The 26,098-nt window shown below is 28.4% G+C and overlaps 2 protein-coding genes across 2 annotated transcripts in view; one reads left to right on the top strand and one right to left on the bottom strand.

Moving 5' to 3' along the window:
- Positions 1–12,333, top strand: part of LOC107441296 (abnormal spindle-like microcephaly-associated protein homolog) — a 53,834-nt gene extending 41,501 nt beyond the window's left edge. Inside the window, exons 20-23 of the mRNA XM_043051918.2 lie at positions 1,061–1,247; positions 4,310–4,464; positions 8,379–8,528; positions 11,581–12,333. Coding sequence (XP_042907852.1) covers positions 1,061–1,247; positions 4,310–4,464; positions 8,379–8,528; positions 11,581–11,835 — 747 coding nt within the window. The 3' untranslated portion in view covers positions 11,836–12,333. The remainder of the gene's footprint in view (positions 1–1,060; positions 1,248–4,309; positions 4,465–8,378; positions 8,529–11,580) is intronic.
- Positions 12,334–14,443: 2,110 nt separating this feature from the next.
- LOC107441297 (ubiquitin conjugation factor E4 A) overlaps positions 14,444–26,098 on the bottom strand; it is a gene marked incomplete in the record, with an annotated part of 39,067 nt that continues 27,412 nt past the window's right edge. Inside the window, 7 exon segments of the mRNA XM_071177551.1 lie at positions 14,444–15,198; positions 16,899–17,056; positions 17,668–17,931; positions 19,301–19,552; positions 19,630–19,743; positions 22,155–22,344; positions 24,386–24,543. Of these exon segments, the coding sequence (XP_071033652.1) occupies positions 15,090–15,198; positions 16,899–17,056; positions 17,668–17,931; positions 19,301–19,552; positions 19,630–19,743; positions 22,155–22,344; positions 24,386–24,543 (1,245 nt within the window).

Below are 26,098 nucleotides of genomic sequence, written 5' to 3'. Positions count from 1 at the left end.
ATATTAGAAGGTTTTTTTCCCTTGCTTTCAGAAAAAACTATTCTTGCATTTTAATTTTTTTTTTTTATTTAAAAATTTCTTAAACTTAATTTTACTTATTTTCAGAGTAATATAATCTTGTAGTCTAAATGTTCTACGACTGTTTTGGTAAAAATATTTGTATTATAAGCAGGGCTGATTGTGCTCCGGATTTCCGAAATTTTCGCTAACAGTGATCCGGAAGTTTCCGGAGATCGAAGGTCCAGACGTTTCAAAAAATCATTAATCATAGAAGTTTCCGGAAATCAAATTTTTAAAGGTAGAATTTAAAAACCCCTGTGTAGGCTATTTGATTTGTGAAATTTTTTGAACTTTTCAGTTTATTTTCACATCATTATTTCGATTGTTTAAAACTGAAAATGAAACCAGGAAATTTTGATCCCATAATATGGAATTTATATGTATGTTTAAGCAATTAGTTTCCAACTTTTCTAGATTAGTGGGGGGGGGATATAAAATGTTTTTTACACTTTAGACTAATGAAAGTGTCATTTCTCTTGAAAACACAGGACTCGTGACACATATTGACGCAGTGGACTGTTATTTTATTTATATCACACCATGATTTCACACAAGTGCCTTTTCCCAGGTTATTAATGCCCTAACTTGTTCTCATTACTTACACAAAAGACACTGTGTAAAATATTACTTTACCAATGTCATTTCTATAATGAACTAATTTGGTTAAGTGTGAAAGAATTTGACTTACCTTAAGACGGTTCTTTGGAATTATATTTTTATTAATAACATAGACGGCACAAAACACAAAAAAAAGAGAAGCAGATGTAGAAAACTAGAATTCAGGCGTCTGGTGGCGTGCAACATTCTTCAGCGCCACCAGCGGAATATTTCTTATTTATCATTAAATTACAACATGCTGCTCTCTCACAAAACTGAACAGAAAGTATTTGTATACTATTACATTTATTCAAAGTGCTTTCATGCAAAATTTATATCATTCTATTTGTGACTAAATCTTTAAAATCAGGATTTTATTTTTTAAAAAAAATTTCATTTTTAGGCACATTGGCGAGGATATTCTACACGACGTAATATCTCTAACAAGTTGCTGTTAAATATTCAGAAGAAAATTAAAAATGCTAATTCAGATGAATATCACAGCCTTATTAGCCGTACAAATAGAGCAGTTGACATTCTGTTAAATAGTCTGAATATAACTAAGATTCTTACAGCTCTCAAAACTTTGGGTAAGATTATGTTTAATTTATGTTACTAGTTAAAATCCAATATTTTAAATTCCAATTATAAAATTTTTTATGTGGAATTTGATTTCAGAACTAAATCTATTCTTTTTCAGCAATTTAGCAAAATATATGAAGTCATACTCCTTCATTACGAGCTTTAATCTTAAGGGATCCCAGACTTAGCAAGAAATCTTTTAATAAATGGTTGCTTTAATGTTGAAAACCTTATATGAAACCTTTTACTGGACTGCCATTGACAACTAAAATGACTATATTGAAGAAAAGTCTACTATAGTGACTATTTACCAAAATGTAGGAGAAAATGATTATTTTACAATAGTTGCGAAACATTGGAACCCTTTTTTTTTTTTTTTTTTACCTATTAGCTACTAAAAAAATAATTCATGATTTTTTTCTCTCGTTACAGTATGGATAGAAATTTATTATTTTCCGCTGTATTCATCAGGAAGTGTGGGGGGACCAATGAACTGTTTGCCACAGAAGTGACCTTCAGACAAAGACTATCACAGGAGACTTTTAATAATTGTCGGAGTTTGACTTCTATTCTTCTTCTAGTATTTGTGTTCTAGTGTATTAATGTAAAAATTCTATAATCTAATTTAACATAATGACAAAAAATAGTTTTATTTGTTTAGGATTATTTTCCGTTTGTAAATAGGATGTTTGTTCTCCCTGAATACTTCTCAATATCCCCTTCCCTTCTAGTGAACTTGAAATACATCATTAATCGATCTTTATCCATTCCTAATATGACAGTTAATATTCATGTGCAACTTATTTTATTATAATCTTCAATAAAAAATTCTGGAGAAAAGAAGCCACATTCTTTGCATATTCAGGGATGTCTTTTTCTGCTTTTTTCTTTTCAGTTTTATTTATTAAAGAAAAATTTTGTTTTGTTTTTTAAAAAAAAATTTAACACTTTTTCCTACCTAATGTAAACATAATTTGAAATTGCTTTTTAAAATCACACATCGTAATTCATGTGATTTATAAATCTCAGACCAAGATTCACATTCACACAATTCTAAAAGAAACTGTGCACAATATTTTTTTTGCTATGAATAAAACTCTATGGATATGCTTCATAATTTATTTTCTGCTCATATTTCGGGTATTTTTATTTTTTTAATTTAAAATTTGTTTTGCACAATTTTTTATTATTTTTTTTTTTTTTAATTTATATTTTTAGCTTTGTTTGGTTCTAAACTCATCCCTGCATTTTTAATTAATAAGTAATAAAAATTTATATTAAGTATTCAAATCGCAAAGCAAATTAAGTTTCAAACTGATGGGACCAATATTTACGGAGTTATACTAGAATAGTTTCAAATTATGCCTCAAGTTCAGGGTTTTCTCACCAAGTCTGCATAAATAGGATTGTGCCTCACAAGTAGAGTACTCTGCTTGTGACTGTAGTAGTGTTCTGACTTGAGTTAGATCATTGAGTCTTCTGAAGTCGCAGAGCCTGTGTTTTTCCTATTCTGCTGTTATCTGAGCTTTGATAGCTTGAAAGTGCTTTAAATACTGGGAATAACTGTATTTTCTAGAAATTTCTGCAAATAAATTTTTGAATTCTTAGTAACTGTTTCCTTAGTCACCAGTCAAAACAAACCTCTGTGCTTAGAACATTTTTGGTGGCAGAATCGAGAATGGAGTGAATGTCAACTACAAGAGTAATGGCTGCGGTTAAACTGGTAAAGATGTTTCGGAAGATGAAGACTAAGTTGGATGCCAACCAGGAAGAATTTAAGAAAGAAATGTTCTGTGTAGAGGAAGTTCTGAAGAAATTAAAGGCTGTGAAAAATAGAATGAATTGAGTAGAAGAGAGATGGTGGAAGATTTCAACAAGAAATTAGATTTTAAGATTAAATACCTAGAGCATAGATTAAAATCTATGCCAGTTACATCATAGAATAAATTCCTGCTTCCAACTTAGCTGCTATTACACTTTCGTCAGAAAATTATCTTGACAGGTGTACAAAGCTCAATTTTTGATGATCGCTGAAACTAACAGATGGGACTCAACAAGCAAATCCTTTCATCTTGGGAAAGCTTACTGAAAAGCAACTCCTTTCAAATTCGTTGGAGCTTTATCAAAAAATGCTCTAAAGAACGTAGCCACCTGCAACTGAAGTCAAGCTGGTGAAAGCTTTAAAGAACTGGCTGTCGATTTTCTATGATTATCACATCTCGCTTTTTCAGGTTGCCTTTCTGAGATACACTAAGATTCGGCCGTCCAACACTTTGTAGACAGTGTGCAAGATCCAGAGACTCAAAAAGTCTGGGGCTGTCAGCTGCTATGGTAACGAGCAAGAGCGCGTTTCTGATTGGGTGCAATGGAGGAATGAGGGTGTCGGTTGGTTTACTCACACTGACCTATGCCAAGATCGAGACAAAATTATTCACCCCACACCCCTATTCAAAATTACTTTTACTCGTAACCATGGTACCTGCCACAACGCGAAACTGGTGCCTGGAGGAAAAAGCCGCACTATAGGAGCTGCTCTCGTCAAAACACACAAGATTGAAGTTGCTCGAAAAGCATAATGGAAAGACCACCACTTTTCTTTATTGAGTGGTGGCAATAGTGGACTTTTCGTTATGGTGCCTGTCAATTTAGTACCATGTCATGATACTAGAGCCAACATCAACATCAGACTGCATTAGACTACAACTCAGAAAACTAGGTGCCTAGTTGCCCAAAAATTTAATCTAATCTACACTTTCTCTGGTGCACCTATTACAAAATATCAAATTGAAACTTTATTTATTTACCAAATTTATTTATTTTTTTTTATTTACCAAATTTTAGCTTTTTAACTTCATGAAAAATGGAAGAATTAGTTATCAGTATGTGAAGGAGGGCTTTGCCTTTTATGTATATGGATTTAAATTAGTGGTCTTTCTGAATAGTCAAATTTTTTTTTACTTGCTACTAAATTTTAGCTAGTAACTATTTAAAAAAATCAAAATTTATTTTATGCCTGTTTAGACTAATGCTGAATATAATGCATTTTTGAATTTTTATTTTCTCTTTGCAGATACATGCACAAAGTTATCATCGATTTGTTGTATCCGTTTAGAACAATCTGGAGGTCTCTCAAGACTTATTTCTCTTTTAATATCATCCAATCGCAGTGTTCCCCATAAAGAAATAGTTACCTTTTGTTTTAGTATTCTGTTGAATCTTGCCAAGGTAAAATTGTAAAATATTTTATTATATCCTTGTTAATTTACATTTAACATAATAGTTATATGAATTTATGCGAAATCCTATATTTGAAAATAGGATAACTTCGTGTTTTATTTATAATTTTTACACTATCACATATAGTTTTTTTTCCTGCTGCTGTGTTAATTTTCGTTGAAAAATATCTTACAGAAAGTGTGCATTGCATGCCTAAAGGATAAATGATTAACACATTTACAATATATTTACAAATAGCTTGTATTATCTTAAATGCTCTCAAATTAGAGGTGTATTTGCTATCCAAGTGATAAGAAATATCACCGATAAATTGTTTCAGGTTGGCATAACACAAAAATATCTTAAGAATTTTGAGGGACAATGTCACCAATTACCCTCTGATATGAGTCGCTATTTTTCCCAATCTGAACTTCATGCTTCAGACCTTTTTGTATCAAAAAGCCAACTTTGTCAATTAGACCAAAAGTATGTGCCTCAAACTAATTCCCAGAAAGCTTGAAACAGTTTTATTTTTCTTTGGTCATTTCAGAAAAGAATAATGATTTCGCTGTGAATTCTAAAGTGAGTTTAACTTTTGACAGCCAAAAAAAAAGAGCATTTAATTTTATGTGCTTTTTTCAGTTTTTGCTGATGCATCATACTTAAATTTTTGTTTGCACTATAATTAAAGAGCATCAAATTCTTAATCTGATTACACAGTTTGTTCAAAGATTAACAGCTTTTCTGAAATTACCCCTACATTCACTTTCAAATGTTTGTACTCCTAAAGTACCTCTCTGAATGAAAAATATGAGTAACAAAAAGCCATCTGAAGAGTAACAAATAATTATAACTAAGTTCTATCAATAGTGGCAATATATAAATTTCAGGTTTGTGCATGATTTCGTTATGTATCGATTTATTGACTATTTTCTTTTTTTTTCTCACAATTATGCAGAACATGTACTCAGCTAGTATGGTATACAATTTTAATTTTGTGCTCAAGAATTAATTTTAAAAGCACTGTGCTGCTCTGAATAAAGACTATTTGTTCCAATCTACTCCAAAAATCAAGTTATATGAGCTCCAAAACACATTTTTTTTTTTCTAATTGTTTTACGTGCTACTGTTTTCCTGTGTATGGAAATTTCATTTAGTTTTTTACGTACTTTCTGCCATTCAACATTTTTGTGGCTTTAGAAATAAGGTGTAATCTGTTAAAACTACTCTTAACTTCTTAAAATGTTATATAATTTAATATTCTAAATATAGATAATTCGAGAATCTAAGATTTATTATACAAAGGATATAATAATCGATAGGATTTACACCAGCAATGAAAATTTAGTAATACAATAGGACAACCTAGGTATTCATTAGTGATCCCAAAACTTAATATTGTTGACAAGCTTGAGAAAAAATCAAACTTCTCAATTAGATAACACATTTTATGGTACACATCAAAAATTATTTATTACAATCTGTAACACCCAAAAACTAATTAGGTTCATTATCCATAATGATTAAGTGAAAGAAGGTAAAATAATATTCTTAAATAGATTCAACATAGAGATTAAAATGCTGAGACCAGATAAATAAATAAATGAAGAAAATAAGAACTAACAAAATATGTTGAAAATTAATTATCTAAAAATTATAAAATTTTAAATAAAGTCAGTTCTAAAAGAGCAAAAAATATTATTTCATTGATGAACAATTATATTCTTAGTACATGAATGCAAAGCCCAGCACAACATGTAATGTTGAAATTTCAACATGTAAATTTAAATTTTTTTGTACCAGACACTTTCAGTTATTCCATTTGAATACTGTGCATTTGATTTCCATGCCACTCATAGAACAATAAAATTAGTAAAACAAATTTTATTTTAAATGCAGATAATGGATTTGATTACTATTTTGTTCTTTCCAAACAATCAAGTTTCAGGGCGACAAATTTGTTACCCATGCGTGTGATTTTAGCGACATTTGTAGAACATTTGGCAACAATCGTCACCCTACTGGTCTTAACTCTACTAATTAATGACAATAAAAATTGGTCTAATATTTGCTTTATTTCCTTCTGGTTAACTCTTATTTCATTTTTTTAAAAAGATTGTATTTTTTTCTTAGTTTACAAATTGATTTGTCTTTAATAAACAAGGTTTTTAAGTGTTAAACTACGAAATTCAAAGAATTAAATGAACTACGTATATTCATTATAGCGTGATGAAGCACATCTAGACACTGGTAAAATGGATGTCTGAATAATAGAAGATTTAGTAAAAGAATAATCTTTCGTGTGAGTGATAATCGCAATAAAAAATTTCTTATATTGAAGTACAAAAGTAAAAGTTTTTAAGATAGTAAAATAAAGAAAAAGTGTGTGAAAATTTTATGCACTATATGACTGTAGAAAAACGTTAATTAAGGAGATCTTTCATGATATGCATCAGTATTTTATTGATTGAATGCAAGAAAACCAATGTTTTAATTACAGAAAAAAAAATGGGAGAGAATTTCTCACCCTTTCTCAAAAACAGGGTGAGATTTTAAGAAGTTATGTTTCTAAAAATTAAAAAAACACGAATAGACTTGGAAAAAAATTATTTCTTTAATTATAATACATTTTTAACATCTTCTAATTGAATATTTTTGCTGCATCATCATACGGAAAATGTTCTATATCTACTTTTTCATCAGCTATTATATTTATTTGGCTGAAAAAAATCCGTATTTGTTTCGTTTTGGCCGTTTCTACCGACATTTGTTTCATTTTCATTTGTCTGCTACGGAGTAGAAGATGTCACCTTAACAAGGTATTTGTCCATCTTACATTCATGCACAAAAAAGGTAAACGTCTTACATGAAGAAACCTTACCTACGGTGAACACGTGGTGCAGAGAAATGTGTTCTGAAAGGGTTTCGGGGAGGGGGGGGGGGGTTCGCACCGGTTCTGAACAATACTGGTAAATAGGGAAGCTAGATAACAAGGACCGAAGTTCAAAAAAATGAAAGACCAAGGAAGAAAAGTGAAACGGATTTTATTCAAAATGGCAAGAGATGAAATTTTTTCAAAAATTCACACATTTTGAAATGGATTAATAGAGTTCGCGAACTTCTCGCGTTTATCATTTTTTATTGCGAGAAAGGAAAAAACATGCGAGATTCTCGCTCTGTAGTGAAAAACATAAATCAGGTATTGAAAATTTTGATGAAATTGCTTTAAAAGTTAACTGATTGGCATGCAAAAAAAAAAATTCCAGTTTCTGGACTAATTTTACAGGTAATTGCTCTGCAAATTGCTAAAAAAATGGGAATTTTAAAGTTTCAAATGGATGGCTGAGAAAATATAGATTAAGTTATACCATCGTCTATCGTAAACTAAATGGAAAAGCGGCAGATCCGATGAAGAACTGTATCATAAAACAATCGACAAGTAGTCTGGGGGGGGAAAAATCTTTTAAAAAGAAAAAGAGCATCTAGAAATAGTAGATATATTTTTTTTAATACTAATTTTTGTAAGGTTATAAATTATAGGTGAATTAATTGTTCATTTAAGTCATCTTATTTGCAATTATGAATTTTTATAAAACTTTTTTTTGTCTTGTTTTTATATTTTCATGAACTACCAATTCAATTATAATTCCAAATGGCGTCCACCTCTTAGCACCGATCACATACGCACAGTCCCGCAATTGATCGTGGTTCTGAGGTTTTGCTGTACCTGTATGTCTTTGTCTATATGTTATGGATAAAGCAAAAATGAAAGATAAACATTGATTTTATCAGCTTAAATGGAGATTGTGAATTCTTGTTGGTAAAGTCTGAAAATATATTATGAAGCAATTATGTTCTTTGTTGTATAAAGCTTAGTAAATTCCACACTCCTAATTTAGCTTCCTTTTTTTTTCTTTTGATAGTATGATAAAACTGTAAATTCAGTGTGGGAGGAAGAAGCTATGCTAGAGACAACTGTCTCTTTAATGAAGATTTGGGCAAAAGATTCTAATATTTTCAATAAATGTTGCTGTCTCCTATATATTTTTTGTCAAGATCAAAACAGAGCTCAGGTAAGTTTGTTATTGATTTACTTCTTTTTAAATGCATATTACTGTTAAGGTATAACCCTTCAAAGGGTTTGTTTTCTTTTGATATTTCATACTTTTTTTGTACCATTCTTGGTTTGTAACACCATTTGATCAGTTGGCTTATTGAAGGAATGGTCAATTTGCATGTAGGGGGTGAGCAAGGTCCGCAAGGACAGATGTGTACACGTGTTGATCCATCTTTGCTTCCATAATGATGAATGAACCCAAAAACATAGCTCAAACCATAATTTTCCTTCCTTCAGCTTGTACCCATCTTGCACTTGTTGCAGGGTGTTTGCTTTCGGAGGATTCATGTTATGTACACCAACGTCCATCTGCCGGATGGAGCATAATTTGTGATTCAACAAGCATGCAAATTCCAGAGTTCACAGCAGCAACCAGCATTTCATTAAGAAATTGTCTACTGAGGAGGCTCATGCGACGTTCACTGGACCGTCATTAAAGAGACATCGTTGGTTTATTTGTCTGGACAGTTACTTTGCATCCATCTTTTACCTCTGTCACTCGTGGTGCACCACATTTGCCACATCTCTGATTTTGACTAGTACCATTTTGCCATACATGAGATACTTTTGCCAGATTCCCTTGGACACCCTCTATATACCCTCCACCACAATGTATTACCACCTACATTTTGCGGTTGGTTATCTCATGTCGAGGTTGAAAATATGTGGTGATTACATTAATACAGCTGGACTGAGTATAAATGATTTAAATTTAAAATACTGTTATTTAACTGTAGCATTTAAAATGTTTAATGAACAATTAAAGTAAAAACTTTCTTTTTATACATATACAGTCGGACCTCTATTTAACGAAGTCGCTAAATCCCAAAAAAAAGTTCGTTATATGGAAAATTCGTTAAATAGAAAATCATCTTTTGAAATACTTACACAACGTAGAATAGGTTTTAAATTCATGGATACTAGAAATAATTAAAATTGCAATTGATGCACCTTTATCTTGTAATTTTTTTCCTTAATAGTCAGGCACTTTCGCTTCGACATTTTGCAGCCGTAAGAAAAGCAACAAGCAGCACTCCGATCAGCAATCTTAAAACAGGAGCTCTACCGAGTGAACAACGAGAAAGTTGAAAGTTTTTCTAGAAAGGAAGTGAACAGTGGGGGTGGAGATAATAGGACATGTCAATAAGGGACCAGGGACCACACAGTTTGATGACCCATTCCTTTTATCTTCTCTGCTCATTTCCTATTCAAGGAATTTGACCCTTTCCCCACTTTTCTAGTGGGATTGCATTTCCTGTATGAAATGCAAACAAAAAGGGAAAGGAATTTTACTGCTTTCTCTAAAAGTTAAGGGGATGCGAAAATCAGTTCAAGGTCATTTCCCCCATAAAATGCGTTAACTAGTTAATAATTTTCTCAAATATTTTGGGAAATGGGGAAAGTAGATCTAAAAAAAAAATCGTTAAATAGAAAATTCACTTCGCTATTTAGAAGTTATTTAACGAAGAAATTTCCAAAATGTTCTTGGTTCCACGAAAAAATTCGCAAAATAGAGAAATTCGTAAAATGGAAGTTCGTTAAATAGAAGTCCGACTGTATATTCATAAAGAGATTGAAATCAGGATAAAATAACTCACAACGATCGCCAAGTGACAGAAATCCAACTGAAAATATCATACAAGAAACGTTAAATTTTGACAGTGAGGATAAAAAAAAAGTGCAAAAAGAAACAGGCTACATCACATTCTACATTGCGACTGATCCACTCACAAAACAGCTACTTCTGAATTAATTTACTTTAGACCATTCAACATTGTTTTTGTCAGGGCTTTGCTTGTTATCGTTGCATTATGAGCATCTTCTTACAGTTGCATCTTAATTCAGAGTTCCAATGCTTTGTATAAAATGAAAGCCATTAAATTGTTTTTAGCTATATATCTAATGAATGGTAGTCATGTATCCAGTAGTAATTTAAAATGAGAGACTATCTCGGGGCCAGTATTTGTGTCTAATACACAATGTCAGCAAAAAGTACCTGCTTCAAAATTGTTTTGATTGTAGCAGGTCATTGATATTCATGTATATTTATCTAAGTAATTAATAGTGTATGTAAGTAATTAGTAATATAAGTAATTATCTCAGTAATATTTATCTAAGTAATTAATATTAATGATAGTTTTAAAGTCAAAAAAGCGATTGTTCTTCCAATAATGTTATATAAACTAATTAACTAGCTTATTCATTATTATTTTATTCCCTATATCTTTTTTTTTCCTTCAAAAATTGATTTAAAAAAGAAAAGCTGCTTATGCTCCAAAAAGAGAACATTAAAAAACACAGTGTGTTTTTAATAATTCTTAATTCGTGGTACATTATAATATCCCATTATGACATTGAGGTTTTAAAACCTATGTATAAATTTGTTGCAATAACTGACGATAACCCAGTTATTCAAAAAAAAATGGTTCATCCTGGAAATTATCAAAAAATTAATGAAAATTGACATAGCCCATGACAATGCAATATGTCTAGCACATGCCAGAAAATTGCACAAATTAAAAAAAAATAATGAAATTTTAAATAAAATTAATTTTTAAATATTCAGAAGATCATAATTTTTGTTTCCTACGTTGTTGATTTTTAAAGAGGTGTAACATCAAAATCATAAATTTCAAAAAAAAAAATTTTTTAAAATTTTGTGTTTTCATACATGTAATAAATTGTTCTGAGAGTTAAGAATAAAACTTCATTTAAATTTCATATAAAAAGTTTTTTCCTTTAAAATAGAGCAATTTTTTTTAATAGCATTTCCCAAGATGTAAAATATCTTGAAAATTTTTGACTCTTTGGGTTTTTTTTTCTTATCTTATTATGAATTCTGCACATTTAAAAAGGTCAATATTTGTTTTATTGTCTTAAGATACTTTTAAAAGCGTACCTATCAGTTTTCAAGCTATTTATATTATCCTTTTCTGACCTTTAAATTGTTAACATAATATTTAAGAATGAAAATATTAGTTTGAAAACACAGCCCTTTTATCCTTTAGGTTCTGAAAAGTATTTCTGAATTTACTTATCAAGTCGAAACTCTTTATAAGGATGTGGCAAGAAAACAAAAGTGTGTCTCACAAAACACTAAGATTCCTAGGAAAAGCACCATAAATTTCCATACACGTGAAAGTAAGCAAATAGATCCAGAATGGCTTTTGGGAAATCATAGGAAAAGAACATTTGAGGACCCTCTTACTGCAATCTCTTCCCTTATGCATTCTTTGGGTCTAAAACCTAATCAAGATAAGTGAATTGCTGATAGTGTGCTTTTAAAATCTTCTCTTAGAATTTTTATTTTTTTTACGCTGAATTTTATTGTGGTTGTATTTATAATATATAAAGAAAAAAATGTATTTTGAAAGTTTTAAACTGTACATATTTTCTTATAAAGTTATTGTATAAATCTTAATTAAACATTTAGTAAGCTGAACAAAAATTGTTTTTACAGCTAATGGCTATTTAATAGCGATTAGGGGAAAAAAATTTAATAGCCAAAGCTATTATATATTTAATAGAGAAAAAAAAAACTAAAATCTCTGGTTCAACTACAAAGACATGTTTATAATGTATTATTTAAACTTTTCTGCAGAAAGAAATGTTTATTTTTATAAAGTATTTTATTAGTATTGTATATAAATTAGTGACAAAAATGTATTTTTATATGTTCAGGTACTTGTATTTTTTTGAAAAGTTCACTTTTGTAATCATTTTTTAATCCTTGAAAATAAAAATTTTGCTTTTATAATGTAGCCTATTCCTCCTTCACTAGAATTTTCTCATATTGCATTTTATAAAGTTATGATGAAATTTTTCATAAAACATTTGAAGAAAAAAAAATTCCAGAATAACCTATTTCTACTAGAACACTGGAAGAAAGTTGGAAAAAACTAAAATTCTGGGCAAAATGGAAGACACTAAAAATAACCTATGATAACTATTATATGAATAATTCAGATTTTAATGTAATACAAAAAATAAAAAAGATGCCCGGTGGCTGAGTGGTAGCGGTTCGCGCTTCTGTGCAACAAGTCCTGGGTTCGATCCTCGGGCCGGGCAAAGCTGGCTCAGCCTTTCATCCCTTCAGTTGGTCGATAAATGAGTACCAAGCATGCTTGGGAACTAAACACTGAGGGTTCTGCGTTCGGTTGACCACCAAACCGGAACATCTGCTCTTGCACCCTAGAGCCCAAGGTCAAGAATACTGATATGGGCACAGTAGGCCTTGGCCCTCTATGGGCTGTCACGCCTCTGAGTTTAGTACAAAATAAAGAAAAAAAACTTTTTCTCCTTTAATTTTCCTAAAAGAATAACTTTTATACATTTTAGTTCTTTACTTTATGTTCTTTAGTTAAATGTACTAATATTATTTTTCCTTTATTGAATATTCTATTTTAAAATAAAATAAATACTAAGTAAATATTAAAAAGTTTTCAAATTGTTTCTTTATTTTTATTAAAAAATTTTCAAGTGATTACATTTTTGTAAGTGCGTGGTATTTTCTAGTAATTTTGTTCTTTATTTTTCACCTTAAATTTATTATATTAGTAAATCTTAAGGAAGATGCTGTAATTGAATATGCATTTTACATTGTTCATGAATTTTTTCTTTATTTTCAATTTAAATATTAAAAAAGATTAATAGTTGTTTCCCACTTTATCAAATCATTGATTTAAAAATAATAATAATTGATAAAAAAAAATTATTAACTTTAATAAAACATAAATACCTAACTTTTATTAGATATGTAAAAATAAAATCTGTTTTAAAAATATCTCTTAATATTAATAAATACCTTTAGCATACTTTCTAAGAATAGCTTTCAGTATTTATACTTACAGCATTTGGTTATAGAATTTGTGATATATTGTATAATACAGGGCATGCAATTTAAGTACTAAAATTACTGCTCTCCATTATTTCACAGGAAAAATATAAAAAAATTTTCAAAATGTTAGATTTAGTATAAAGAACTTTTTGGTGACTAAAACCCATAAAAGAATGTAGAAAATGAAACAAGTTTATTGCTAAATGAGCAAGCTTTTTTTGAATTTCAGTTCATTTAAAGTTTTAATGGTTCCAATGTTAACGTTAAATCAGTAAAATTTTAAAAATGTCAACAACAAAAAATTTATAGAAATCAAGCATCAAAATTGTTTTAACATTTTTTATTTGTCAACTTCTGCATTTCGATTTTCAAATACCTTATGTCAATTGCAGGCATGTCATCAGGGTAAAATTATAGAAATTCCGAAAAAATCATCAAGTGTCTCAATCTTAGAAGTTTCTGTAAGCTGTCTCAGCCAAGTTACCATAAACAAGAAATTTGATGCTTTAGTAGTCCAAATGTAATGACATATTTCGTATTTTCCACCACTTTGCAGCTTAGTAACCAGAACATAGTAACATCTGTCATATTTTTCACCCATCTGTGCAGTTTATGTTCGTTACGTCGGACTAGTAAATTGATCCGTTCTGAGGCCTTCTTTCTTCTAGTAGGTGTTGGCTGAAACCGCCTCACAGGAAATTATGATCATGTGTAGAAAAACTTTTTTTTTTAAAAAAAAAAATTTTGGAGCATATCTAACTAAACATTCTTCATTGTTGAACTTCTCCAGCATCTGAGTAAATGTTAGTGAAGCGAACATAAACTTGATTTTTGCCAACACAACATCCACCTGTTTGTTACAGAGACTTGGGCTTAAGTTCATGGAGTTTTAGGAAAAATGTGGTAGTTTGATTTGAAACAAGACATTTTATTTCTAGTTCTTACCTGCACCTTGCTTTGTTAGTAGAAAAAAAATTCATAGAATTTGATTAACATAAAAAAAGAGAAACAGAGCAACAATGATACAGTAGTACTTTTTTTACAATACATGGTGTTTTATTTTGAAAGAATTACAATGTACAACATTTGTGCACCAGAACATTGCTTACTGTAAACTTAATAAATTATATATTACCGAGATTTTCACAACAAAATTATAAACATTTTTTTAAAAAAAACTTAGGAAAAACAAATTTTATTTTAACAGTTTACAGAATATTAAAAACTTATAAAATTCAAACTTAAATTTCAATGCTTCATGCAGTTTCTAAAACATACACTTTTACAAAAACAATTGTACTTCAAATCTGGAATGGATGTAAAGAAAATATGGTATGAAAAAAAAAGCCTTTAAACTTGTGTTATAAATCAATTGTATTTGCTTAAAGAAAAATAAATACTTACACGCAAAATTGAGAGGGGCCAGTGTAAGTGTAAATGCACATTTTCACTATACAAATTCTTACATTCAAATCATACACTTTTACAGATATACCCCATAAATATCAAATGATTATAGTACAAATCTGCTGTACATTTCCAGCAGCAGTTTTTTAAAAATGTATAACAAACACAATAAAATACAAAATAACTGCTTTGGGGTGTAAGAGTATTTAATTAAAATTTCATTGGAGATAAGTATTTAAAAATTCCAGTTGAATACAATAGAGTCAATTGTGACTATTTTTTCCTTTCTTGAAACCATTTACTAAGTTTTAATTTCAGCTCTTCATCTGGAATCAACATATCCATAGTGAGAGGACTTCGATTGAATGGATCTGTTTGATCACTATAAAAAAAAAATTATTATGTTCTGTAAAATATAAGAGTTTTCACAAACAAAGGCTAAAATAAGCAATGCATTAGTTCAGCATCACTAGATAGTAGACATTTCTGGAACGGATCCAGAATTTACTCATTAAAGGCAGATTGTTTGTAAAAAAAATTATCCTGTTACCAGATTATAAAAGTATTGTGGATAAATGGACTAAAGTAAAGAAGTTGTTAAAGTAAAGAATATATTATCTCCTAAAGAATTTATTGCTATTAGAATTTATTCTAATGTCATCATCTAAACTGTTAGAATTGTATTTAGTTAGAAGTCATGTCTTTAATCAGAAATGATAAAAGCTTCCTAATATTTTTTTTTTTATCAGTGTCATTTTTTAAATTATGTGGATCCAGTACAAAATAGTAAAATATCTTAAAAGAAATGAATTTTTTTGTGAAAGTCTATTTTGTTCAACATTTTAAAAAAATGTTTGGCTACATGGTTCGGCTCGGACCCTAACTAACCAGAAGATACTCATGGTGCGTAGCGTTTTTTAAAGGTGCTTATTTTCATTTTTTAAAAGCACTTAAAGTGTACTTTTAAAAAGTGCTTAATTTTCCCTTTTCGAAAAGGAGATTTGTTTCATTACCACATCGATTTTCGGTACGTATTATGCAAAAGTGTGCTTTTCAAATTGCTCTATTTACCGTTTTTACAATTCATTCCACCGCAATCTATTTTGGCACCCCGACGATCCATGGCCTATGAAAGCGCAGGCTTGACACGTTGGTAACTACAATATTGCAGTTATAATATTAGATTCTAGAATCTGATACAATAATATTATGCATGGTTAAGATTATACTACTACATAAAAATAAAATTATTATTATGTAAGACATGAAATAAACAGAACCCATTAATTAGTTAAAACCCTATTTTCAAAATGAATTATTCAGGTTGACCACAAACACTCTGGGGGGGGGGGGATCATTATTTTTCCAAATTAATGTCTTGACTTGTCCAGACTAATGTTATGACTCAGAGATGCGAACTGCTCCGGACAGGCCAAAATAATTTAAAAAAACGGCAAATAACTACAAAGTAAATTTTGCAAATATTTGACTATTTTTGCTTGCTTTTTAAAAGATATAGCATGACATGTACTCTTCAGTGGTGAATTATATAAGCCTACGAATTATTTAGAAATGTGGTGGATAAAATTCTACTAAATTGAATTTATTAAACCAAGAATCACAATTGACAAACTACCACTTTAAAATATATATTTGCTGTCCGGAGCAAGTTGGCATCTCTGTATAACTTGGTGTCATAAATTTTATTATTAATATTTTAACTATGCCCTATTATTGGATATAGAAGATATTTTTTTCTTTAAAAAAAGTGTTGGACTTCAATGTATCTCAAATCAAATTCATTCACTTCTCTTCTATTTGAGTATTTTAATAAAATTTCCTGACCTTTCCATTTTCTCTCCCATTTTCCTGTTCTTTGGCCACCCTGTTACTGGAAATTTTTGGCATTATGTTTGCATGTCAACTTACTTTAAAAATATAACAAAACATCGAATTATTTTTAAAAAAGAAAAATTGAGAATCCTGGGACTTTCAAGCTACTTTTAGAATTAATAACAGTTTTGGATTGTTTTAAATGGCTTATTGATATTGGCAAAAGAAATAATGAGAACAAATTATTACCTTAACAGATGTCGAGCAATGGTTGCTCTATCAACAGTTACACCAGATGAGGGAAGCTTCACAGGATCTTTCATTAATGTGCTCATAATAGGGTCATAAAACTCATCTGGAGCTTCAGCTAATAATTCCTCATCTTGCTGCTGCTTCAGAGCAAGTTGCTAAAAAAAGAAAAGAAATTCAAACATTAATACTCAGTGATGAAGTTATCTAGCAACAATTTGTTAGCAATTTGAAAATATTTATTCAGCTTTTGGAACTACATGTTTTACTCTAGGTTTACCTGAAATCACTTATCTCTGAACTTTAATTTTAAAATATCAAAGAACAGCTTAAACAGAATTTGTTATTAAAAATTTATCTGGCAGTATAGTGTTCTCTTAAGTCCTTTTGAAAAGTGAAATTTAAAATTATATCATTCTATTAGTAAAAAAGCACATTAATGTGATTTAAATTTTAATTATATAATAGTTGCATCTCTACCCAAAATGGAATTTTAAATTCAAAATAACATAAATTACAAATTTAAAAGAAGAAAATTCTTTTTTTTTATTTGCCAAAATTTAACACATTAGTATAGTATTTCTGAACATCAATTGTAACAAAATGACATGGAATTATTGTTAATAATCATTTTCAGTCACTGGATTACATTATGCAGTATTAATTACTATACTGGATTGTAAATATGTAAAAAATAAATTATAATAACATGTGAGAACATAGTAACAACAGATGCCCAAATGTAAAAATAAAAAAGAAGAGTACTCACATGAACCTTATTGGCAACATGTTCTAATTGAGCACCAATACCGCCCTGCCCAATTTTATTGAGCACTACTTGAGCAAGAGGAAATAAATCTTGAGTGTATGATCTTCCATCCCTCGAAACTGCACAACAAAAGCGCTCAGCATATGCATCATCTGAAGCACCTAAATTTTGGTAAATACGACAAATATCACGAACAAGCTCCTGGGGCTTAAATTCATATTCTTTCAGATCCTTTACTTTGAAATTCTTTTTCTGAGGTCCAACCTATAAAAAAAATGCATTCCTCTACAATATATATTATATATCTTATTTCTAAAATAAATCCTCTATTTATTGATAATTTTTAATGGTGAAAATAAATTAGAAAGATTGCTCGAGTTAAAACTTACTACTGCAAGAAAACTGACAAAAAAAATAATAAATTTGTGTATTTTTTCTGATGGTAGCATAAAGCTGTAGTGCACACCAAATATAAAAAAATTTGAACTCTTTCCATGCATAAACAAAAGCGCACCCAACTACAAAAGATTTTTAACTGGTAATTGACAAAAATGTAAATTTAAAAAGCTTATACACAGTTTAGTTTTTTTTATTCCCATGCATTAATAAATTTATACATTATTAACTATTTGTGTATTATAAAGCAATTTCAAAATATGCAGCCTCCTGAGACCCAGCTTTAAATAATGGCAGAGAATTTAACTAAGACATTTCTAACCTAGAAAAACGTGGCTCAGAAGAAAGTAAACTCATGAATTCGATAAAATATTTATTATAAGAAAATTATTTTTAGTTGATTAGAATTATTACCTATATATGATAAATTTTATTTATTATTAATTATTATTTTTTTTTTTTTGGTGCAGTAAAGGAAAAAAAAAAACTATCGAAAGTTATTACATAAGAATAAAAGTTAACTAATATCTTTTTCATTTGTATGCTATTAAAATTTATTGTGCTGTTATATTTTGTTAATTTATTTATTTTTAATCAAGTTATATTAAAAATTGCTCGTATGTTGTTTTTTTTTCCACACCCCATATATTTTTTAACATTTATTAAGTATATTTCTTCTTATTCTAATCGTGTAACAAATTCCACTCAACTCAATAAAATATTTTTTATATAAATCTAAAATGTTACGGAAATTTATCCTTCTTATAACTTTCATTGAAATTAATAACTTTGACCAAGGAACGTCCAATTATATTTTCACACGGACAAAAAAAAGTAATTGAAAAATTTTTAACGATAAAATTATACCAAATGTTGAATTAGATACAACTTTTTTCAAGTAAAGGAGGACACCATAATTCCATATTATTTAATAAATATATTTTCAAAATAGAGAACAATAATATTTCTTTAAAAGAAAAACCAGTAATAAAAAATAATGCTTCAAATAAAAAGACATGCTATGATATATAAGCTCTAAAATCTGATTATGAGCCTTAATTCTAAACTATTCACATTTTTTCTTCAATAAGATACCATCTTTTATTTTAATAAAGTATGTCTTTTCTAACCAAGAAAACAAAATGACAGTGTATAACACTTGTTAGTGTAATGTTAACTATTAGTGTAATATTAGAATTACTAATACTATATAATGAACGAAAAAAATAAGACTTACTAAATGAAGTAAAAAGTAATTAAGCATAGCTGTAATTCGGTCAACGATAGTTGGATGGCAAAATATGGATTTAATTTCTTGGGAGAGCCACTGAAGTGTATTAATTGTTTCATTACTCATAACATTGTGGAACTTTGCAAGTAGACCCATATGTTGGAAATCCCCTTCTTCTCGCTGTTGTTGGTCTGAAGACATAGACTGCCAGGACCCACTATCTCTTGCTTGTTGGATTTCACGTAATTTGCTCATATACTAGGAAAAAAATAAAAATTATTTTTTTAATAAATAAAAATCGAAGATAGTTTCAATTAAAAAGAAAAAAATCATACTGTTAAAGCTTCATCCAGTAGAAAAATGGCATCATTTATCAAAAGATTTATAAAATGTAAAAATAATGGAGGATGGGGAGATTCCATATTTTTCTCAGCTGTGTCAGCCAGCTCCTAAAAAAGTAACAATGCAAGTTCAAAAATCAAAGAAAATCATTGTCTACGATTTGTTAGTAATTTTAAAATAAAGATCATAAAGTTTTGTTTCTTTTTCAGTGAAAAATGCAAGAAGAAACTTATTGCTGGAAATTATGTAAGTCTTGGATAGATGGTATAATAGCAATGAGTTATACATCTTAGGTGTTAGTCCAAACATAGCGTTTGGGTTACTAAAGCTTCAAAAAATCGTAATGTATTTATCACAAAGCAAAGTAAAAAGCATGTAAACTTCATATACAAGAAATAAAAAAAGGTAAAATAAAAGGCCTAAATAACTTTAGCTTTAAAAAAAATTAATCTTGAATAGAAACTAATTCATTTCAGAGCTAAAATGTATTTTCATTTAATTTTTTAAATTTAACTAAGCATAAAAAATGTGAAATAAAACAAATAGACATCTATCTAAAACAAAAAAAAATTTCCAGAAAGAAACACCAAAGTTTATAACAGCAAATTAAAAAAACTAAATTACTATTATAAGTTATTTAAGTATATTTTATCTAAGTTTTCAATCCAGTAAATTAAGAATATTATAAGAATTTAAATCTACATGATTACCTTTTTCTTTAACACTAGATTGCCCAAAGAAGTCATTTTGACTGTTTTTTAATTTCAATTAAAAAAACAATGATGTATATAATGACACAATTTCTTAGGATTTTATGACTTTTTGTACAACATATAATTTTTTTATTGCTAATATTTACTAATAATTTGCTATATAACTGTAAATAATATAAAAAATTTATATAATTAATTTAAAAAAAATTTCTTTACGCATTATTTATTCTTTCACAATCCAGTCATTTTGACTGCTTTTGGGCAATATAGGTATACACTAAGTTTCAGTCTTTCTAGTGTTAAAAATTATTTTTCTCTTTTATCTTTTTCACCTCTTATTAAAAACAAAAAAATCATGGCGGAAACATTTAAAAACAGGTTTAGAAATAAGAATGATAGAGTTAGAATAAATTAATTTTTAAAAGAAATGTAAATTAGTGAAATTAATTTTAAATATTTATACCTAGGTAAAAGAAACAAATTGTTTTTATTCATTTAAAAAAAAACTACTTAGGTAGACTAAATTAATAATTTAGATAGAATAAATTTAACCATTTTTTAAAAAGACTTGTTTCTTGTGGGAGAACAACCCATTTTATATGGTTGATGACAAAAACTCAAATCTATATCTTGTCAAAACAGATATATTTCTCTCGGGTAACTTCATTGCAATTTTTAAGATTTACATAGGATAACATACATTTTATCAACAATTTACTCATCATTAAGTCAGCAAATTTTTTTAAAACCTAGATCTGAAAGCTAACGTTTATTTTTTGCATTTTTTAGACCATGGAGCACCATTCCAAAAACTTGGATGAAATAATTTTATTTTAACAGAACTATTTTTACATTTTTATGTTGGAAAATTAAGGGAGGAAAAGGCTAAGTAGATTGCATATTCTTGAACATATCAACAAAAGTTAAATTTTTTAAGGACAGTTTTTTGTTTAAACAGATCAGTACAAAGTTTAGAAAATTGTAAAATCTGACAAAAATAAGAAGAATCCTATGCCTGATTAATAGAATAAAACCTTGTTATAAAATTTAGACTAACTAATATGATAAAAAATTATTACAAATACAGTGACTTTTATCATAAAAAAAGGAAAGTGCGAGAATAGTTTTTGATTTTTACATAAATTATAACTCAGTCAAAATATTACAATTATTTCTGTCGATCTGCATTATATTGTAGTTTGTAACATGTTCTACCATCACATGTTGTACCGGCCATAAGGGAAAGGTTAAAATGTTCATCAACTAAATAGGAAATCTAAAACTGTTCGGTACAATACTTTTGAAAAAATGCGATGCATCACATCTTTTTAACTATTCCTTTTAATTTTGCACTATCTTTTATGTTTTGTAGAAAATCTCTGACCAGGAATTGTCAAAATGTATGCAACACAAACTTGAATTCAGGCATTAAAAAATTTAGAAAAGAAAGTTCCCAGAAAAACCTGTTTGCCTTAAACAATTATTGAGCACATCAGCTTTTTTAACTGACAATGACCAAAGAGCTTTGATTACAAGCAGAATAAAATCAACTATTAAATTTTTTTTTCTTTAAATAAATAAAAAGGTAGCTAAAAAAGCCTAAGATTAAATTTAGTTGTTAGAATTTATTCTTTTTCTTTTACAAAACTTGTTTGAAAAATTAAAAGTTATCGATGTAACAAAAAAGTTTTTTTGCAGAAGCTTTTGTTGAAATTAATGGAAAAATAAGAATAATTTTAAAAAATGAAATAATAAACTATAATTTAGATTTGTAACTAAATAAGAAAAAGTAAATAAACTCTTACCTTCATTTTCATCTTATGGACATCAAAATTCCACAAATAATCAAGAGCTATATACATAGGCCGTCTATACTGAAACTTTTGTTCAAAGGCAACACTATGACTCTCAATGCTTACAAAAACTTTCAATAATGTAGGAATCATTTCAGACACAAAATGATGAGAAGTGAACAACTTTTCACGATAAATACCACTGAAAGTGAATAAAGTAAAGCAATTGAGAACACAAGTTATGCTTTTATTTTAACATAATACAATTTTTCTTTAATTAGGCATTATTAGAGATTCTTCAATTACACAATTTTTTCTTTATATTGAATAAACACACACATATATATATATGCATGTACATATATGTATATATATATATATATATTTACATTGATGATTTTACAAATAGGGGAATATTTGGTGTATGTAACTTTATTAAAAAATCTGTAATATTTCCAAGGTTAGTCATAATATATTATGAGCAGAAGTTAAATGTTTTGTATTTTATTTTTCAATTTGTATTTATAACATGCATGTCAAAAAGAACATGATAATAACCGGGTCTAAGATGTTGATGACCTGAAATTTCTTTAAAAAAATACAAGGAAAGACTTTAAATACCAGCAAAAATAACCTTAAATGTCCTTTAAACTTTCCGAAAAATGTTTATATATTAGTTTTTTTGAAGTTATAAAATGTAACTAGTATTTTATGAAAAATAAAATAAATTTATAAATAAAATGATAACCTCAAAAAGATAAACAAGTTATTACTTTTTAGAGACAATTTCCAAGATTATCAGAATTGCATTGTATTATCAAACTTTTTAAAACTGCAAGAACAGATATTGCCTGAAAGCACATTTTAATATCAGGAACTTTGTTCAACATTAACACTTGTTACTGGAGCACGGTAAAAATAACAAGATTCACTAATGGAAATTTCTACTTCAAATATTTCTTTCTCTCAAGTTAAAATGACCGAAATTGGCTCCCAAAAAAATTTGGGAATCAATATTTTCTTCTATAACATACTGTAATTTAGTAGCAATAATACTAAAAGTGTTTCCTATAACTTTTATCAGAACTTCACATATGTTTTGTATAAGCAATGGATTGCCTGTGAAAAATTTTATTTCCTGTTCATAAGAAGACCCTAAATTGTCGAAGATTTAATTCTGAAATTTAACTTAATAAATGTAAATTCCACCCCAATTTTCTAATCAGAAAATAAAACTCAGGCGATTCCGATTTATAAAACTATTCATTAAGAAAAATCCATTAGGTTTGAAAGTTATTTAAAATGTTAATATTTTAATTATAATATTTTAATGTTTATGTTAAGATTATAATATATTAATTTAAACTCTGTTGAAATAAAATCTATGCAAAATCTACATTAATTCACAAAGAAAAATTACTTGACAAGTACTATGAAAAATATACTTAAAAGTTCACAAAATTTAATACAAAAAAGGAAAAAATAAAAAAAATTATTATCCATATTAATGCGTATTAAAAATATCGCGATTTTCCAAACTATGTCGAAATACATAGTGCAAAAATGCAATAAACAAATAGCTTGGATTTACAATAAAATCGACAAATAAAGCATGTCAAATGTGATTACTAATTACAGGATTCGAAATTCACGAGTTGCTATAATATCATATTAAAAAGATCAGAATTTTAAGAACCTCGTGAAAATCTGACAATAACCTCCTAAAACACCATCGAAAGGTCACTTGAGTAAATTATGAAATAAGACTCAAGTAAAGAGCTTCATAAGTAATTGCTAAAACTTGAAATACAGGCATCATAATTTTGTCAAATGAAAAATATTGGGATTTTTAAAACTTTGGAAATTCGTAGTGATAAACTCCAAAAAAATTATCGAAAAACTACATTGATTTAGATTTGGTGTGGCAAAAACTTAAATGTGTAATTAAAAATTTCAAATTTTTTGCTTTTTTTTTTTCAAAAAAAAAATTACAATAATAATTTTTTTATTATGTTCAAGTACTACCATAGGCCACACATCAACAGCTAGCGGGTAGCAGGTTGTGCACTCCCATACATATAGTGTATTATTTCTGATTCGTGCGCTGCCCTTGCAGGGTATCGCTACACAACTGATTACGTGGGTCATTTACCCTTTAAACAACACGCATAAAAGTTCTGTATCCCTGTAAAAATAAAATGGTAAATATAAACATTTTCTCTATCAGTTTAAAAAAGTACTACCTTGATAACAGAGTACTAGGTTCATTTTCATTAGAAGGCATCAAAGATTCCAGCATCTCAGCTAAATGAGCCCGTAAATGAGGATTTTTAACTCGTTCTGGACTACCCATAAAAATTAAAATCATAGTCATAAAGTGATCTAATTGTGGTCCAGCAAGCTAAAGAAGGGGGAAAAAATGAGAAATAATTAAAGACAGCATCACAGAAAGTTGTAAACAGAAATATTTCAGAAATTAGCTGCAAAAAAATTAGACAAAAGCTATAAAACTAAAATTTTCGAATACTAATTTGATTTTCAATGTAACGCAAAAGGAAAAAAAAAACTGAGACAAATCGTCAAAGTCTTAGTTGTCCTATATAAGGCTGCATATACATCAAGGGCTGAATTTTCACAAAAGTCTTAATAATTCAAATAAGAAAAGAAAGAGTATGCTTTATAACAAACTATTAACTGTTGCTATTTTGTATTTAGCACAATTTTTTTTCTTTTTCTTTATTAACTTGAAAATTTCTACTCAACACAGCTTAGCATTCCCCAGTGGCAGCCTGAAGTTCATCCAACTTCAGATCAATGGTTAGCAGCTTGCCTGGGAAGTTAAGTTATTGGTGCTTAATTCTGATCACATTTTCATCATAATGATATAGGTCTTGAAACTGTGAACCCTTAACCTCTGTGACTCATCTGACTGACAAATAGCTATTTCAGGAATGCTTTACTCTACTATTTTAGATTAAACAATGTTGTTAATTTATATGAAAAATAAGTTTGCACTGTAAGAGATGATAAAGCTTTTAACAATATCTAAAAATTATTTCTCATAATGAAATTAATGTGTTTTAAATACATTAGTAACTTAATAATTTTAGGAGCATTTTAAACAACTTCTAACAGATTAAAAGGTGTATAAAAGACTCTTTCCCTCAACTTTATAAATGAATATTATCAAAAATGCTGAAAACATAAGAAAAATCTTTAAATCAGTAAAATAAATTAGATATCTGTAAAAAAAACAATCTATAAATATGTATGCCTAAAAAAATAATTTCAATGTCTATTATTTTTATAAAGAATGAATAAAAAAAACTTTTTATAATGAATGAATAAAAAAATTTTTAATAATGAATGAATAAAAAAAATTTAGACTTTATTTGTGCATTTACAAATTACAAAATTATTGTAAAGAAATTATGAAAGCGTTTTAAACTTTTTATAGTCAAAATTATTATTTTTATTTATCATAGACATTACTCTTTTCTTTCATTCATAACCTTTTTAAAAACTATATACATGTGACAATAAAGAGCAAAATTAATGGTTTCCACAGGCGGGTTAAGTATACAAATTGTGATTTAAAAATTGTCTGCCAATCCCCACACTTCATTGCAAAATTGCGGCCTGTGCAATTCATTATTATTTTTGTAATAAACATTGAATTATTATAAACCAGGGTTGGGTTTTTGACGTCAAAAAGTGGTTTTTGACATGACAAGGGTATAATACTGGTTTAAACCGTCAAAAACCCGTCAAAAATGTCAAAAACTGAAGTTTGCCAAGAAAATATATAAACTTCAAAACTACCAACAGTTGCCATGCATTATATTGAAATTTAATTATACTATAGGTAATCAGCAGGTTTTAAAATATTTTTTAATTAAAATTAAGGTAAAATAACTTAAGTTTTACAAACATTATATAATAACCGATAATAAGGC

This window comes from Parasteatoda tepidariorum, chromosome 2, assembly GCF_043381705.1.
Source record: "Parasteatoda tepidariorum isolate YZ-2023 chromosome 2, CAS_Ptep_4.0, whole genome shotgun sequence".
NCBI lineage: Eukaryota > Metazoa > Arthropoda > Arachnida > Araneae > Theridiidae > Parasteatoda > Parasteatoda tepidariorum.
Note: the sequence above shows the minus strand (reverse complement) of the source record. Positions and strands in the feature narration are given on the sequence as shown.